The sequence below is a fragment of the Quercus lobata genome, chromosome 7 (genome assembly GCF_001633185.2).
Source record: "Quercus lobata isolate SW786 chromosome 7, ValleyOak3.0 Primary Assembly, whole genome shotgun sequence".
Classification (NCBI taxonomy): Eukaryota; Viridiplantae; Streptophyta; class Magnoliopsida; order Fagales; family Fagaceae; genus Quercus; species Quercus lobata.
The window spans coordinates 4,081,909-4,100,768 of NC_044910.1; the positions used below are offsets into that span (position 1 = coordinate 4,081,909).

The window sequence follows — 18,860 nt, forward strand, 5'->3', positions numbered from 1 at the left end:
TCACTCTTGTGCCCTTGTTGGATTTTATATCCTTGATGCAATTACTTTAAGTTTTTGTATTGGTTGAGTGTTGGATATGCAAATGATACTTTGCATTGAGCTTATTAGCTTGCATGTCCGGATGTTCATTTCTTGTGTGAATGAGCATTGTGGTCACTATTTATAGTGATTGTTCATTTTTGTTCAAGTCATGATTTATTACTTTAATCTATATTACTTGATCGCAATGTGCTTGCTACATATGCATTACAAGTTTTTTGCATACAATGATCATATTGTGTTGTTTTTTTTTCAAGAGATACTTGTTCTTATGGTTCAAGAGCTACACAGATTCTAGAGTTAGGTGTGAGTGAATTTTGTTCAACTGTTTCCAACTCACAAGTTAAGTCTAGAGTTTGTTTTAGGGTTTTGTCACGAAATAGCCAAAGGGGGAGATTGTAAAGTTGAATTTAATCAACTATCTTGTTGGCTTTATTTCGTGCCAAATTTGCTTGTAATTCAGCATTTAGAAACTTTGTATTTAGGTGGGAATCATGTAAGGGTAGTGTGTGAGAGAATGTGAAGAAAAGCTAAAGAGTGTGCACTCAGTAGGGCCTCGTGACTGGATCTTGTGACTGGCTAGCGGCTTGCAAGTCACCAAAGCTGGCACACGTGTGAAGCATGTAGAGGAGCTAAAGAGTCACACTAGCTGGAGCACTACAAGAAAAAACTTCCAGTTTGGCCAGACAGTTAGCTCGTGACTCAAACTCGCGACTTAGTCAAGTCGCGAGGTCAAGTCGCCAGACCACTCTGTTTGGGAAAAACTGACCTTTCGCATTCCAAACACACACCGGTATAAATACCTCTTATACCCACGTATTGTAGAGAGCTTCCAGAGAGAATTTTGAGAGAGAAACTCTAGAGAAAAACAAGATTGACTCATCCACAATCTTTACACTTTGATTCTCCAAATTTATCTACTCTTACCCTCTCCATTGATACATCCTTAAGAGGTACATTAGTCAAAACCTTTTCTCACCATACCCATATTTGTGAAGAGGCTATTTGGTGCTTGGGAAGCAGTTAGGAAGGGACCAATTGATATTGGTTGATGCTATGGGCTATAGCGGGATTCGGTAAGCTAGAGAATACAAAGGTTTGGTGTAACCTTGTTGGAGCAAGAAGCTTAGAGGGCTTAGGTACACTAAGTAGATTAGGCTTGAAAGGTCTTCTGCTGTTCATGTATTCCAACTTCATTCTCTAGTGGATTATTGACCGCTTGTAGGGTGGCGGAGCGGTTTTATGTCGAAGACTTTGGTTTTTTCTTCGATAACACATCGTTGTGTTGTCTTTGTGTTTGCATCTCTCTTCCCTTAATTTTTGCCATTTAATTTCTGCTGTGGTTGTGATTTTATTTGGTTTAGATTGTTTTATCAATTCTGTTTTAGCTTATTTTCATATTCCGCACATACATTATTTGATAATAAGCTTGAATTAGTACTTTGTAATTTGGGGGTCTAAACATTCAAGGTGTTTTAATTTACACACTATTTGAACATTCAGAGCAAAAGGCAGAATTTGAGCCTTACTTCATTGACATGCATACTTCATGAAAAAGCAAAGAACCAAGTTAGAGAGGGTAAGGAGTGGATGGATCAGGGAGGCAAAATGAAGAAGAATAAAGTAAGAGTGTCTAGTTGGAGAAAAGAATGAGTGAAATAAATGGAGAATAAAGCAAGTGGTATTTGTGCTTGACTTCACCAGCAAGCATACCTCATGAGAACGCAAGGGCCAAAGTTGGTTCCAATATATCTGATAGTTCACACCATCAGAGGCAACATTCTCATTTAACAAAGAAAAAACAACCATAACTCTCTCTTCCTCTACTTCAATAAACACTTTGCAGCACCCTCATTTGATAAAATAAGAACAACAAAAACTATCCCCTCCTCCACCTTAGTAAAAATGACGGAGTTGGTCTCTTCTGTTGCGGAAAAAGTCACTGAGAAGCTAGGATCCATTGCTTACCAAGAGATTAACTTGGCATTGGGTGTTGAAAGCGATCTGAAAAATCTTGAGCTCACCATGTCTGCCATCCAAGCTAAGTTGTTGGATGCCGAGGAGAGGCAAGCAAAAGAACGTGGGCTTAGTCTTTGGCTGGGGGAACTCAAAGATGTGCTTTATGATGCGGTGGATGTGCTGGATGAATTCGAGTGTGAAGCTCTACGGAAGCAAGTGGTGAAAACATATGGGAGCACTGGTAAAAAGGTACGCTGTTTCTTTTCGTGTTCTAATCCACTTGCCTTCCATTTTAAAATGGGTAATAGAATGAAGGAGATTAGAGAGAGGTTAGAAGGGATAAAAAAGCTTAGTGATCAATATAATCTTCAAAAGAGGCAACCTAACGATAAGCATATTGTCGTCAGGGAAACTCACTCCTTTATCCTTGATTCTGATGTTATTGGGAGGGAAAAAGACGAGCAAGAGATAATAGATCTTCTGATGCAACCGGGTGATGATGGTAATGTTTCTGGGATTCCAATAGTTGGAATTGGAGGTATGGGCAAGACCACACTTGCCCAGATAGTGTATAATGATCAAATGGTCAAAAGGAATTTTCATCATAGAGTATGGGTATGCGTGTCAGAAGATTTTGATGTTAAAAGATTGGCAAAAGAAATCTTTAAGTCTGTAGCTCGTGAAAATAGCGAGAACATGCATGTAGATGAGAACATGCGTCTAGATGAAGTGCAAGCCAGTTTACGAAATGTTTTGAAAGGGAAAAAGTTTTTAATCGTTTTGGATGACGTATGGAATGAGGATCCTAGTGAATGGAATGACTTGAAAATGTTGTTAATAGAAGGTGCCAAAGGAAGTAAAATTATTGTCACTACACGTAGTCACAAAGTTGCGTCAGTGATGACTCTTGGATCCATCCATGAATTGAAAGGTCTTCCTGAGCAAGACTGTCTGCGCTTGTTCTTAAAATGGGGATTTGAAAAAGGAAAGGACAAGCAATATCCAAAACTAGTAGAGATTGGTAAAGATATTGTGGAAAAATGCAGATGTGTTCCTTTGGCTGTGAAGACTTTAGGGAGTTTACTTTATTCTAAAATTGAGGAGCGGGATTGGATCTCTATAAGGGATAATGAGATATGGAAATTGGAGCAAAAGGAAAAAGACATTTTACTGGCATTAAGATTGAGTTACAATAAATTGCCATCATACTTAAAACAATGTTTTGCTTATTGCTCATTATATCGAAAGGATTATAGATATACCAATGGAGACTTAATTTGGTGTTGGATGGCAAATGGGCTCCTTCAAAAGTCCAACAAAAGTACTGAAGAGTTGGAAGATATTGGAGAACAATATTTAAAAGAGTTGTTATCACAATCTTTCTTTCAAGATGTTAATAATGAAGGCAATATTTTTTGGTCATTTAAAATGCATGATTTGTTACACGCTCTTTCGTTATATGTTGCACAAAATGATTATTGCTTAATTGAAGACACTAACAACGCCAACAAATTTGAAAAGGCTAGACACGCTTCAATTCTGGACCATAAGTTGGGTGTTGATGCAACAATAACTCTTTTACACAAATTGAGTAACAACATGCAGACTATTAATTTCTCATTTAAATATTGGCAAGATGAGAGCCCTGGTATTAATATTAATGAATCCTTGGTGAAAACATGCATCATGAGATTTAAGCACCTGCACTTGCTAAATTTAAGATATTCAAAGTTGGATACGTTGTCAAGCTCAATTGGTACTTTGAAGCATTTGAGATATCTCAACTTACAAGGAAATAGGAATATCAAGAAATTGCCTGACTCCATTTGCGATCTACAAAATTTGGAAACTTTGATATTTTCTTGGTGTGAGGAGATTGAAGAGTTGCCAAGGGATATAAGAAATATGGTTAGCCTCAGATGTTTTGAAATAACGACAAGACAAACGCGTTTACCCACCAACGGAATCGAGTGCATATGTTCTCTTCGACATTTGGTCTTTTACAAATGTTATAAACTAGAGTGTTTTCATGAAGGAATCCAGCGCCTCACCGCCCTTCGCTCCTTGGGCTTCTTTGGATTTGGAAGCCTGATATCTTTGCCGCAAGGTATGAAACACCTAACCGCGTTGGAATCTCTGGTAATTTCAGGTTGTGAAAAACTTAATTTAATGGAAGGGGATGACTACCCGACGAGGCTTCGAGAACTTAGTGTTTGGGGATTGCCACAATTAGTGAGTTTGCCCCAATGGCTTAAAGGATTTGCCAACACTCTACAGTTTTTAGATATTTATGGTTGTGAGAACTTGGCAGTATTTCCGGAGTGGCTTCCAGATCTCTATTCACTTCGCAAGCTTCAGATTCGGAGATGTCGAAAATTATCGTCTCTGTCAGAAGGGATGGATAGCTTCACTGCCTTAAGAGAACTGAAGATTGTTGGTTGTCCTAAATTGAGGAGAGATTATGAGCGAGAGGTCGGCAAAGATTGGGGCAAGATGGTCAAATTCACTTGGGAGTATGAGTAGGTAAGGGCTAAAATCTTCTTCCTCTTCCATGTATGCTCTGTTTTTCTATCTTCTAACCTAAACTGGCTTCTTCTTCTTCTTCTTCTTTCTTTTTTTATTATTATTATTTTTTTTTTTATTATTATTTTTTGTCTATTAACCTGGATTGTTTATAGAATTAAATCACAATAAACAATAACCAACCAAGAAATCACTTCCTACAAAGTGACAAATTTTTTCTTTTTCATTTTTTTTTATTTTTTATTTTTTGTTATAACAAAGATTATCATTGGTGTTGTGAAAAGGTAAGTTATGAAATGTGAAAGATAATTGTCAATTTTTTACTTTTTTGTTTTAAGTCTATGGAAAATAAAAGAGTAGACAAATTATGAACTCTATTCTTGGGTTCTTCAAATTTCATGTATTTTAGAAGGGACTATTTTAGTATCCTAATAGAAAAATAATAAAATATTCTTCCTTCAATTTTCTTTTCTTTTCTTTATCTCCCTTTTGACAAATCAAGCGCATAATTTTAAAATCTTGTAATCTTTTCATTTTCTCTCTCTAAAAGTGAACAAAACATTCATCTTAAAAAGAAAAAAAGGTGAACTGAACATGGTGTTAATAAACTTACTTGGCTTGTATTTTCTTACTAAGAATGGATGTGATGCTAAAATATAAAATTAAAAAGGAAATTTAGATTGACCTGACCCATGTGTAACTTGCAATTTAAAGTCATATTATCAAGGAAGTATGAAATCTCTTTTGAATATATTTGATTCTTCTTGTTTTTAAATTGACAGATGTTTTTGGGAGATTGTTCTCTCAGAAAAAGGAATGTTCCTTGTGCTTAAAATTGCCACAAGTAAGATTTTTTTTTTAATTTTTTTTTTTCAATGTTCAATCTAGTGTTCAATCTTATGATTCCATGGTTTAAAACATTGCAGCTTATCAATTCAACCATAACATGCACTCATGCAGCACGGAAAATTTCAGCTTTCTCTTGTATTGTAAATAATTTCAATAATATTGTGGTGTGCATTTTGTGTTTGTAATGATTAATGGAGTTATGTGTGTTTATATTTATGATTTCATTCGTGTTTCATGTAATATCTAATTTGCACAATGTTTAAATAACTTGAGTCATGTGTGCGTTATTGATTATTTGTCCCTACTTCTTGGTTATTAGAGTTACTCAAATGAAACTCTTTGTTGTGCTTTATTGTTTAGTTAATTTTTTTTATTTTTATTTTTTTAAGTTTGATCTTTTGTTGTATGGTGTAAAATGACTAATCGCATTAGAATATTTGGTTAGCCAACAATGTGAAAATTTAAATTTGATGGAAGTGGATGACTACCAAGAAGTTTGCTTTAGCCATAAATTGTTCCGGATGTCAATTTGTTTTGAAAATTTGGTATTTTAAACTTCCAAAATTGTCATGTCTACTGAGTGGCCTTAGTGCCCTAAGAGGACTGAAGACTGAAGATTGTTCTAAATCAAGATGACAATGCCAAGGAGATATCGGTGAGTATTGTGTATAAGTTGCCTATAAATTTGGCCTCCATTGTTTGCTTAGATTCACAAAATTTTGAATATAATTGATGCCTCTTGTTTCTGAAGTTTTGTCAGGTTTTCGTGGAAGATTCTTCTAAGGAAAAGGGATTCCTTTAGCTTAAAACTTCTTTTCCTAGTGAGATTTTAGAGTTTGAATGTAAAAAAATCCATGATGATGTGAAAGCTACAAAGAAAGACATTGAGTTAGCCATTAAAGTAGCTTAGTGTCTCACCTGTGCGCACTTGATTGAATCGGTCTTTCTCATAGGTCATACATGGCTCTCTCAAAACTTTTTGTTGATTTTGGTAGAGAATCTGTGTTGTCATTGCAATGGTTTTTTAGCTCACGACATGCACCTGTGATATCCACTGATGCCATTTTTTAAATTATCTTCTTATTAAAATTCGTAGATGTATATGATTGGTTTGCTCTAATTTGTAAATTCTAATGTTTTTCATTTTTTCAACTAAAGTTTCAGAATTTGAATGTGACGAACTCCTTGATGATATCACAGTAACAAAGAAAGACACTGTGTTATGTCTAGCACTTTAGAACCTCTGAACTCTTCAATATATGAACGCCACCCTTTTGCACGGATCCCAGTACGTGACTAACTAAAGATGCACGGCTCCTAGTACGTGACTAACACACCAACTTGAAGAAGATTGTCGGCTGCAAAGTTCTTCATGATAAGGGTATTTTTAGACCTACAAAGCTGATGACATGACAAGATTGACGAATACATTCGATGGGCAGATGGATCCAGAGGAAGCGAACCTCAGTTAGGCGAACCTCAATATGGACAGACCCAACAAAGGGGACAGACCCCAGGCAGATGAACCTAATAGAAGGGGACACACGGTACTCACATGGCTCCCACGTGGCTGGAATTGCTCATCAAGAATCCTGATATGGAAAAGCCTTGCACCCTCATAAGGAAATTTGATAGAGAGTTCTCCTCATAAGGAAAAGCCTTCCTCCTCAAGAAATTAAGGTCAAATCTACACCACTATATATCCCCCAAAACCCTCTCTCACAAAGGTGCGCATAATTTACCCCAGCTCTGACACTCTATAGTTGTGAAGAGTTCTCTAACTTAACCTTCGGAAAGTATTTGGCCGGTACCACATTGGTACTCTCTGTAAAGGCTTCTTCTTTTTTTGTATTGTGCAGGTCTGGTATCGAGTACATGAGGACCGTGCAACTTACTGATGATTTTTTGGCATCATCAGTTGGCGTCGTCTGTGAGAAATACGAGTAATCAGTTATTTCTTTATCCCTGAGACAAAAGGTCGTACGGTCCAAACTTGATCGATGGCATCAGTTAACCAAGAAACTGGAAATCCCCCCACTGTTGTAGAATGGCAACTGCAGACACTCTCAGCTGTGATTGAGTGACTTACTCAACAAAATAAAGCCTTTATGCTACAAAACCAAGCGTTGGAAGTGCAAATTAAGTACCCGCAAGAACATCAAGTCTTACCGCATAATCAATGTAGAAGTGGTCATAATCACTATCCACCCCTTCAAAAAATTACATAAGGGAAGAGCAGATGGAAGAGAAGTAGGACTGAAGACTACAATACTGTAGGAACGATTGGCCAAAGAGAAGGCAAGAGGCCTAGACATTTTACCAGCCGACCTGTTTGTTTCACCCCACTAAACGCTCCTATCAACCATATACTTACACTTATCAAAGACGACCCATGTTGGAATGGCCAAGGAGGATGAAAGGGGATTCAAGCAAGCGATTAAAACACAAATATTGACATTACCACCATGATCATGGACATGACACGAAGGAGTGTTATGATTTGAAACAACAAATAGAGATCCTTGTAGCTCAAGGGAAGTTGCAGCAATTTGTTAGAAATGGACTTGGGATACAACATCCGCAAAGAACTGGAGCAACCCAGCAGGGTGGAAGACCAACCCTCCACGCAGTAAGAGCTACAACCTCAGCATATCACCTCCTGGTGTTAAGGTCCCTATGGAGTACAGTATAGGATAAGCCAGAGGAGCTCAAGTGCCTTGGTAAAAAATCTAAGTCCTTCCACCTAAGGGATGGACGGAGAAAACTAGCCACCCATGAGTACCTTGGTCAATAGTCCTACCTACGGGTGGACGAACAAACTAAGCCACTCACAGGTGCCTTGGTAAAAGATCTAAGTCTTCCTACCAACTGGAGGACGGACGAACCAAGCCCTTCACAAGTGCTTTGGTAAAAATTTAAGTCCTTTTACCATAGAATGGACAGATACAAACTAGTATTCAAAATTTACTGTCTCCACACGTTGGACAGATATATGAACTAAGGTAGAATAGAAGTTTGCCAAAGCATTGACATAATTCGAACATGTCAATGTCAAGACAGCTTACCGAGGCCACTTTCTCTTTAAGTGCGAAATAGATATGCATGCATTGCATATCCCTAGTCATAGCCAATACGATATATGCATATATGATTGTATTCCATATTCTTACATGTTTTTTTTCTCACTTCCTTATTTTCTCCTTGAATCTAGGACTATTTACTTGCTCATTAACACAAAGTTGACAGATGCCAACTCATGTTATAAGTCCACAAGATGGATGGATATATGAACTAAGTCCACAAAATGAATAGATGTGTCAAAAAGCATCCTAATTTATGTCCACAGGATGGACAGATACATTGACTAAGTCCACGAGGTGGATGGGTGAAAGATATACAATGTAGTACATCTAATTATTAACAAATCCACAAGGTGGACGGATGAAAGATGTATAATGAGACATACCTAAATTATTACTAAGTTCGCAAAAAGGACAGGTTAAAGCACTTAGGAATTTTTCATGACACAAAAGAAAGAGGTCAAACACAAATATATAAGGGCAACAGAAGCAAAGAAAGCTCAAAAAACCAATGAGCGACAATCATTATCCTTACAAAAAGCCATTGTTCTCAAAAGAGCTTAGCATATACGAAACTACTGTTCTCAAAATAAACTTAAAAGTAAAAATCCTAAAGTTGATTCGCAGGTACATTTTCTTCGACGACCTCAGCGCCACTCAGAACGCGTTGCATATACCCTCAACTACTCCATCAATCAAAGCGTAACTCCTGAGGAAAGAGACGACGGCTGCAGGAATCTGTTACCCTATGAGTTCGTTTAGGGTGAAACTGACGGACACATGTGCTGAAGGGGCAACTAATAAGGGTATTTTTAGACCTACACAGCTGACGACATAACAAGACTGACGAAGACATTTCGGTGGGCAGATGGATCCAGAGGAAGCGAACCTTAGTTAGGCAAGCCTCAATACGGACGGACCCAACAAAGGGGACAGACCCCAAGCGGACGAACCTAATAGAGGGGACGCACGGTACTCACGTGGCTGGAAGTGCTCATCAAGAATCTTGATATGGAAAAACCTTGCTCCCTATGCCCAACCATAATTGAGGGTCATCTACAAGGAAGACCATCTCGAAAAATCTGGAAATTTGATGGAGAGTTCTCCTCATAAGGAAAGGCCTTCCTCCTCAAGAAATTAGGGTCAAATCTACACCACTATATAACCCCTAAAACCCTCTCTCACAAAGGTACACATAATTTAATCCAGCTTTGGCACTCTAGAGTTGTGAAGAGTTCTATAACTTAACCTTCGGAGGGTATTTGGCCGGTACCACATCGGTACTCTCTGTAAGGTCTTCTTCTTTTTCTGTGTTGTGCAGGTCTGGTATGAGTATGTGAGGACCGTGCAATTTACTGACGATTTTTTGGCATCATCACTTCACTTCATCAACAATGAAGATCAAGAAGCACTTGGTTACAAAACCCTAAGGCGTAAAGACGCAGTAGCTTCTTTCAGAGAGAATAAGGCATCGGTCACCTTTTGCATATGTTCTCCTTGTATTCTCTTATGTGACGACCTCTAAAATAAGCCTTATATATGTCTAGGGCTGTGAGAAAAAAAACCCTACATAAATACATAAACATGGGCCGAAAATCAGATCTGGAAATCTAAATTTCGTAATTCTCAATAGATACGTCGATAGATAGTATCTGTTGAGCCTCGATAGATAGCTATCTGTTGAGCTTTAACGAATCAACACTTCTTCACTTGTTTCTTGGACAGATTTGCATGGCTTCAATACTAGACTTGAATTCTTGTTCCTTGAAGTACTAAACCCATCCTAGATTTACCCAAATACAAGTAAAGTGCATTTTGTCAAAGGATTAGTCAATTACATAAAATATGTCCTTAACATAGGGTTCAAATCACTTTTCCCCTGTTGTAATTATTAAATTATCAACAAAAAAAATAAAAATATTCATTATATAAAGAAAGGTCTTTGCATGTTGTGATTATGATACTAAGCTAATGAGTGTTGTTTCATGAAAATTTGAACTGCAATCTGTGAACATATAAAAATTAAAAAGAGCTTGAAAATGTACTACTTATGTTATGACTTATGAACCAGTTACTTCTTGATGAATGTATGTTAATGATTTTGATCTCAAAGTTTATGTTTAGTTACAAAAAAATGGAGTAGTGCCATTACTGGTGTGGTGAGAGATTTACTCTGCACTTTGCAAGGATGAATTGTTGGAATTTATGGGCAAGAGACATCTGGAAAAACAACACTTGCCCTTCATATCATCAAGGAAGCTCAAAAGCTTGGAGGTGCATACTAATTTTGTCCTCTTGTACTATGTGATTGATGTTTTATGTATGATTTGAATTAGTTTGGTTTGCCAAGGAAAACAAGAAACTTCTTTTTAACCCATCATTGTGAATGAAATCCAATGAGTCAATGTACATAGATCCCAGAACCCTTGACTTTTCTATGTACTGTAATTACATAATTATAGATCCTTCTACAAAATTTCATGCGTATTTTTGTGCTTATTGTTCTATTAAGGGATGTTGGACCTTAGTGAGTAGATTATTTACTAGTTCTAGTTTCAATAGTCCAGAGGACTTCAACAAACCATCGTCCATGGAATAAGATAATTCAATTATTATTTCATCACTTTTGTTCAGCATAATTCTGTTGAGGCTAATGTTTCAAAAAGACCACCCTTTTGGTGAACTCTTTTTTGGTGGAAATTTCCCACTTTTCTGGCTACTGATCAGAAATATATTTATAATTCAATTGCTGTTAATCTGTATTTTTAGATGACTAATATCTAATCATAGTTGATAATCTCTTAAATGAAGCCCATCTTGTAATTAATCCTTACATGTGAGATACAATTGCATCCAAAAATTCTGCTCAAGAATGCAGGACTAAGCCATTTAACATTGCTTGATGCTTAGTATGAATAGGAGCGCCTACTGCCTTGTTCTTTTTGAATGGTTTCTCTGGATAGTCATTATTTTCTTTATGAACGGTCCAATTACAGCTATTAATCGACAATTATCAATGCTTTGTACATAGAAACATGTAATTGTAAATATTAAAATTGCTAGCATAACCATAACAGTTCTACCAATTTGAAGATTGACATCTTATGAACATGAACAATAGTAAGGAGATCTACTGGTGCTGTCTTGTCAGTGATGATGATAGTGAACTTGACAAAATGATTACTAGTGAATTCTGTGTTTATAGGCACAAATTTGTAAGATCACACCAAATTCTTGGAATGTTAGGATTGCCTTTTTCTTCTTTTGGGTAGGTCCAACTTATAGGACTGAAGAGATCCTACAAGTTCATCAACAGGGATGGAGTCCACATCCTTGCTCTCAGTGATGGCAGTCACTTTAGGTCTAAAGTCTTCAGTTAATGATCTAAGAATCTTCCTAACAATTTTAGGTTGATCCTATATTTCACCCAAGTTGTATGCAGAATTAACAATGTCATTAAGTTTAGCATAAAATTCATCAAAGGATTCATCATCAGACATCCTAATGCTTTTAAATCTAGTTGTTAATTGCTGTAACTTATTGATTTTGACAGCCTTTGTGCCTTCATGCACAATCTGGAAGATATTCCAAGCAGTGTGAGCAACCTCAACATTAGAGATTCTCTTAAATTCCTCTATAGAAACAGCATTAAAGATTGCATTCATAACTTTGCTATTGAACGCTGCTACTTCTTTCTGAGAAGTTTGCCACTCACTAACAGGAGTAGTGGGCTTCTCCCATCCGTATTCAACGAAGTTCTAGACTCTCTCATCAATTGATTTCAAGAATGCTTTCATCCTTACTTTCCAATAAGCATAATTATTCCCATCAAAGTGAGGAGGAATAACTAGAGAGTTTCCGTGTTCCATGACAACAAGGGTCAAGGATCAGCTCAGAGATCAAAAGATCTAAAACAAAAGAGCTACCCGCTCTGATACCACTTGTTTGTTTTTAGACCCCTTAAAACACAATTGAATTAACCTAGTTGATTAGCCAAGTGATTACTTAGTCCAAAGTTCAGATCTAGGTTAACACAATCATATAATCATATCAATGTAAAGTGTGGAATATAAAGAACATAAAGATATGATGACCCAGGAAGCCACATCGGTAAAAACCTGGGGAGGATTTAACCTAGCTATCCTCAAGGTAAACCTGAATCCACTATGAAAGAATTGAAATTTTACAATAGCAACTTAGACCACTAACATCCTATTGCTACCCACCAGTAGAAAACTTACTGACACGACCACGTGCAAGCTTCGAGACCACGAACTCCTTCTTTCTTAGATTCTCCAGCAAGTACAAGCACTCCCGCTTGCGTATCTTTAAGCTCTTTAGTGCAGCAACTGAATGATCATCAAGCTCTCAATGAAATCTCCTTCTTGATAATCCTAAGCATGTGTGAAGGTAACCACTTCTCAGATCTCACAAGAGATTCACACACACAGCAAATAGAGCAACCTCAAAAACGTAGCTGGGGTTTCCCTTTTATACCTAGGGCAAAACATAAAACTCTACACGTCATATGGGCTTAGGGCTGAGTTGGAAAATTCTACAGAAAAACATTTTGCCCGACTTTCGATTGGTCGAGTCTAATTCTCGATCGATTGAGCCAGACCGAATTGCACAATGAATTCTACAGTAGCTTGATTCCAACTTTACATAAAACACATACTTTGAGTAAGTCTAAAACAAGACTAAAAACTTGTTTTGATTATGGTTTGCTAACAATACAAATTAGAGTTCTAATACATTAGTTCCTAAGTACTTAGAACTTAACAGATTTACTATGGCAATGGTTGCCTTGGAGTGCTTTTGGTTGTAAGGTAAGAATATCTGAGCTTTAAATTTGTGCTTCTGGTCTTGCTATAAAAATGCATTGTAGTTCTTCCAGGTAGTTGCTTTGTTGTTGTTGTTTTTTTTATTTATTTATTTTTTAAAGTAATTGCTTCATTGTTTCCTAAAATTTTATTTTCTTTTCTTTCTCTCCCTTTTGACAAATCAAGTGCAGAATTTTAAAATCTTGTAATCTGTTCATTTCCTCTCTCTAAAAGTGAACTGAACATTCATCTATAAAAAAAAAAAAGTGAACTGAACATGGAGTTAATAAATTTTCTTACTAAGATTGGATGCGATGCTAAATTATAAAATTATAAAGGAAATTTAGATTGACCTGACCCATGTGTAACTTGAAATTTAATGTCATATTATCAAGGAAGTATGAAATCTATTTTGAATATATTTGATTCTTCTTGTTTTTAAATTGACAGATGGTCAGATTGTTCTCTCAGAAAAAGGGTGTTCCTTGTGCTTAAAATTGCCAAGGGTAAGATTTTTTTTTTTTTTTAATTTCTTATTATCAATGTTCAATCTAGTGTTCAATCTTATGATTCCATTGTTTAAAACATTGTAGCTTATCAATTCAACCATAACATGCACTCATGCAGCACGGAAAGTCTCAGCCTTCTCTTGTATTGTAAATAATTTCAATAATATTGTGGTGTGCATTTTGTGTTTGTAATGATTAATGGAGTGACGTGTGTTTATATTTATGATTTCATTCGTGTTTCATGTATTATCTAATTTGTACAATGTTTAAATAACTTGAGTCATGTGTGCGTTATTGATTGTTTGTCTCTACTTCTTAGTTATTGGAGTAACTCAAATGAAACTCTTTGTTGTGCTTTATCATTTAATTAATTTTTTTTTTTTTTTTGAAGTTTGATCTTTTGTTGTATGGTGTAAAATAACTAATGGTATTAGAATATTTGGTTAGCCATCAATGTGAAAATTTGAATTTGATGGAAGTGGATGACTACCAAGAAGTTTGCTTTAGCCATCAATAGTTCCGAATGTCATTTATTTTTGAAAATTTGGTGTTTTAAACTTAATATTGTCATGTCTATTGAGTGGCCTTAGTGCCCTAAAATGACTGAAGATTGAAGATTGTTCTAAATCAAGATGACAATGCCAAGGAGATATTGGTGAGTATTGTGTATAAGTTGCCTATATAAATTTGGCCTTCATTGTTTGCTGATATTCACACAATTTTGAATATAATTGACGCCTCTTGTTTATGAAGTTTTTGTCAGGTTTTCATGGAAGATTCTTCTAAGGAAAAGGGATTCCTTTAGCTTAAAACTTCTTTTCCAGGTGAGATTTCAGAGTTTGAATGTAAAAAAATCCATGATGATGTGAAAGCAACAAAGAAAGACATTGAATTAGCCATTAAAGAAGCTTAGTGTCTCACCTATGCGCACTTGATTGAATCGGTCTTTCTTGTAGGCCATGCATGGCTCTCTCAAAACTTACTATTGATTTTGGTAGAGAATCTATGTTGTCATTGCAATAGTTTTTTAGCTCATGACATGCACCTGTGATATCTACTGTTGCCATTTTTAAAATTATCTTCTTATTAAAATTCGTAGATGTATATGATTGGTTTGCTCTAATTTGTAAATTCTAATGTTTTTTTCATTTTTTCAGCAGAATTTTCAGAATTTGAATGTGACAAACTCCTTGATGATATCACAGCAACAAAGAAAGACACCGCATTATGTCTAGCTCTCTCAAGACTTGCAAGTGATTTTGGTAGATAATCTATGTTGTCATTACAACAGTTTTTTAGCTCACGACATGCACCAATGATTTCTACTGGCTCATTGAAGCTTGATATAGCTCTTGGGGTTGGAGGATTACCAAAGGTGATTATTCGAAAAAAAAAAAAATTTCTCTTGCCACATATTTCGTATGAGCATATGCATAGTTACACACCCCACATATATGCAAGAGACAGAGGCAGATTCCTAGTACATTATACCAAAAGAGATGTGTGGGACATATGTGTTTGACCTTGTAAGGTCAGCTATCCTAATTTTTTTGTTGTTGATACAGATAGCTAGATTTGTAGTTTCTTCTACCTGGATCTTCACTATGTTAATTTTCAATATGAATTAAAAACATATTGGTGCAGAGCATATATGTTATAATTACCTTTTATTATGTATCTGACTGTACATACTCTAATGTTGTTGGGTATTAGGCTCAATGAATTAAGAATGGAAATTTTGTTTAATTTTTTAGAGAAATGGAATTTTAAACCCTTAATTATTAATTCCATAGTTGTTATGAACCAAAAAGATGGATTTTAGTTATTTGTACAAAGTGAACACTAGAGAGAGATTTTATATTGTCTTGGTGTGAAGCCAATTTTTTTTTTTTTTTTTTTGATCTCACTTCATGCTTAGACCTGGATTGTGCTTGGATATTAGTATGGCTAAATCTACTAAACAATCCCCCCCCCCCCCCCCCCCAAAAAAAAGACAAAATAGAAAAAGGATAAGTCCCCTTTAATTTTTTTGTCCTCTTGTACTTTGTGATTGATGTTTTAGGTATGACTTGAATTAGTTTGGTTTGCCAAGGAAAACAAGAAACTTATTTTTAACCCATCATTGTGAATGAAATCCAATGGGTCAATGTACATAGATCCCAGAACCCTTGACTGTTCTATGTACTATAATTGCATAATTATAGATCCTTCTGCAAAATTTCATGCGTATTTTAATGCTTATTGTTCTATCAGGGGATGTCGGACCTTAATGAGTAGATTATTTACTAATTCTAGTCCCAATAGTCCAGAGGGCTTCAACAAACCATGGTCCATGGAATAAGATATGTCAATTATTATTTCATCACCTATGTTCAGCATAATTCTGTTGAGGCTAATGTTTCAAAAAGACCACCCTTGTGGTGAACTCTTTTTTGGTGGAAATTTCCCACTTTTTACTGATCAGAAATAAATTTATAATTCAATTGCTGTTAATCTGTATTTTTAGAAGACTAATATCTAATCATAGATGATAATCTCTTAAATGAAGCCCATCTTGCAATTAATCTTCACATGCGAGATACAATTGCATCCAAAAATTCTACTAAAAAATGCAGAACTAAGCTATTTCACATTGCTTGATGCTTAGTATGAATAAGAGCCCCTACTGCCTTGTTCTTTCTGAATGGTTTCTCTGGATAGTCACTATTTTCTTTATGAGCGGTCCTATTACAGCTATTAATCGACAATTATCAATGCTTTGTAGATAGAAACATGTAATTGTAAATATTAAAACTGCTAGCCTAACCAGAACAGTGCTACCAATTTGAAGATTGACATCTTATGAACATGAACAACAGTAAGGAGATCTACTGGTGCTGTCTTGTTAGTGATGATGATAGTGAACTTGACAAAATGATTACTAGTGAATTGTATGTTTATAGGCACAAATTTGTAAGATCACACCAAGTTCTTGGCATTGTTAGGATTGCCTTTTTCTTCTTTTAGGTGTACATTAGATTTAATATGGCAGTTATTGCCCTGGAGTGCTTTTGGTTGTAAGTCAAGAATATCTGAGCTTTAAATTTGTGCTTCTGGTCTTGCTATAAAAATGCATTGTAGTTCTTCCAGGTAGTTGCTTTGTTGTTGTTGTTGTTGTTGTTTTTTATTTATTTATTTATTTATTTTTTAAGTAGTTGCTCCACTATTTCCTTTGAATGCAAACAAAAAATATCATCAGTTTCCTTTTTTCAAGAGATTTCTTTTGGTGTGTGAAAATATGAATCCCTACAAGGATCTGAGATCACATATTTGGTCTTGTGTTTCTTATTGACAAAAGGTTGACAGAAAGTAAGTAGGTCCATCAAACATATAAGGAAGGTAGACATCTTTGTGCTTCACTGAGTAATTGGTTGTTTATTTTGGCAGCATGGATTATTATTATTTTTTAAATGGACAAGCTGGTTTACTTGTCCTTTAGTTGGTTTGGTTGTAATTAATTACATTTGTTATATGGGATCTTCCTTCTATCCTATTTATTATTGTTCTTTATTTTGCGATTTTTTTTTTAATAGATTAATGCTCTCTTTACCTAATATAATTGTCCTTGTGGCAGGGTATTGTGCGTATCTTGACAAAGAAAATGCGATGGACCCTTCACTTGTAGAATCAATGGGTATAAACATAGAAAATCTTCTCATCTCATGTCCAATCTCTGCTGAAAATTTGCTAAGTGTGGTTAACACTCTGACCAGAAGTGGAGCTGTAGATGTTTTTGTGGTTGATAGTGTAAGTGATTAATTCTCAGGGTGCCTTGCCTTGGTGTTTTTTTGGCCCACACCCACAGGGGGGTGGTGTTCAACTATGGTGCTTTGGCCAGTCTTTATCAGTTTGTTTTCAGTAAACTCGTTCTCCTCATGGATGACACATTCTAGTTTGTACAGAAAAATGAAATTCATGTTGTGAACCTGTTATTATTATTATTATCTTTGTCATTTAGGGCCTGTTTAAATTGAGGGGGGAGGGAGGGGGAGTGGAGTGGAGTCGAGTAAAGTTGGCTGAAAATAGGCTGATTTTGGGCTAAATTTACTCTACTCTCCCTCCCTCCCCCTTAATCCAAACGGATCATTAAAGAAAATACACCAGTAGTTCTAGGTGGTAATATCTCCATTAGTTAACCTTTATTATTTGGGTTATGCAGTTTTCTGTTTTATGATCATTGAAGCCTTTATTATTACAACCTACTCTCTATATTTCCACACAAAAAAAAAAAAAAAAAAAAATCCTTGGGTTATTCTTTGTGATTGTAGATGACTAGAGATCTATCAATTGGACGCAGACGCATTGTTTTATTTTCTTTATTAGTATTATCATGCTCTAATAATGTCCTGCATGTTGGATTTTTCAGGTAGCTGCCCTTGTCTCCCATTGTGAACTTGGTCATATGATTGGTAGCACCTTCCAAGATATGCAATCACAAATAATGACCCAAGCACTTAGAAAAATCCATTACTCATTATGACAATCTCAAACTCTTATTGTTTTTCTTAATCAGGTTGAAGATAATATACTTGGTCATTTTTAACCTATTTGTTTATATTTGATTATTTTATCAGTTGTAGTGAGGATGAAATCCATTTACCTTCTCGTATTACCTTTTATTTCTAGGTTCGATCAAGTCCAAAATCAGGGCAAGGTTTTGGACTTGTGGATGAGGTCACCTGTGGTGGAAATTCCTTGAAATTCTATGCATTTGTGCGAATGAAGATGATGAGGATAGGATTGCTCAAGACTGAGGATAGGGTTTATCTTTTATCACGTTTGATAATAAGAAGCATTGATGAGCAAAAATGTTTTTGATATTACTCGTTGATGTTATTTTATTGTATTTTTCAAAAACTAGTGCTGCTGGCCTCTTTAGGAGTTTGCATTTAGCTTTTTGAATAAATATCCGCATCTCTTCTACCTCACATTTATTATCATACTCAAAGGGGAGCAACTAATGCACTATTAAGAAAGAGTGAGTTAGTTTAAGTTGAGGGAACAAAAAAGGGTAGAGGAGAACAAAAAATAACATTAGT

At 35.7% G+C, this 18,860-nt stretch overlaps 1 protein-coding gene and 1 pseudogene across 9 annotated transcripts in view; both read left to right on the plus strand.

Moving 5' to 3' along the window:
- The first annotated feature begins 1,704 nt into the window (after window positions 1-1,704).
- Window positions 1,705-18,860, plus strand: part of LOC115953103 (putative disease resistance protein RGA4) — an 80,102-nt gene continuing 62,946 nt past the window's right edge. For 5 of the 9 annotated variants that reach the window (XM_031070600.1, XM_031070603.1, XM_031070598.1 and 2 more), the window contains exon 1: window positions 1,705-4,521. In XM_031070600.1, coding sequence (XP_030926460.1) covers window positions 1,945-4,521 — 2,577 coding nt within the window. In that variant the 5' untranslated portion in view covers window positions 1,705-1,944. Of the gene's footprint in view, window positions 4,522-5,303; window positions 5,366-5,447; window positions 6,313-6,528; window positions 6,619-13,866; window positions 14,154-18,860 lie in introns of those variants that run through there. The other 4 variants (XM_031070605.1, XM_031070606.1, XM_031070608.1 and 1 more) reach the window with 4 other exon arrangements.
- LOC115951411 lies at window positions 6,805-18,639 on the plus strand (annotated as a pseudogene).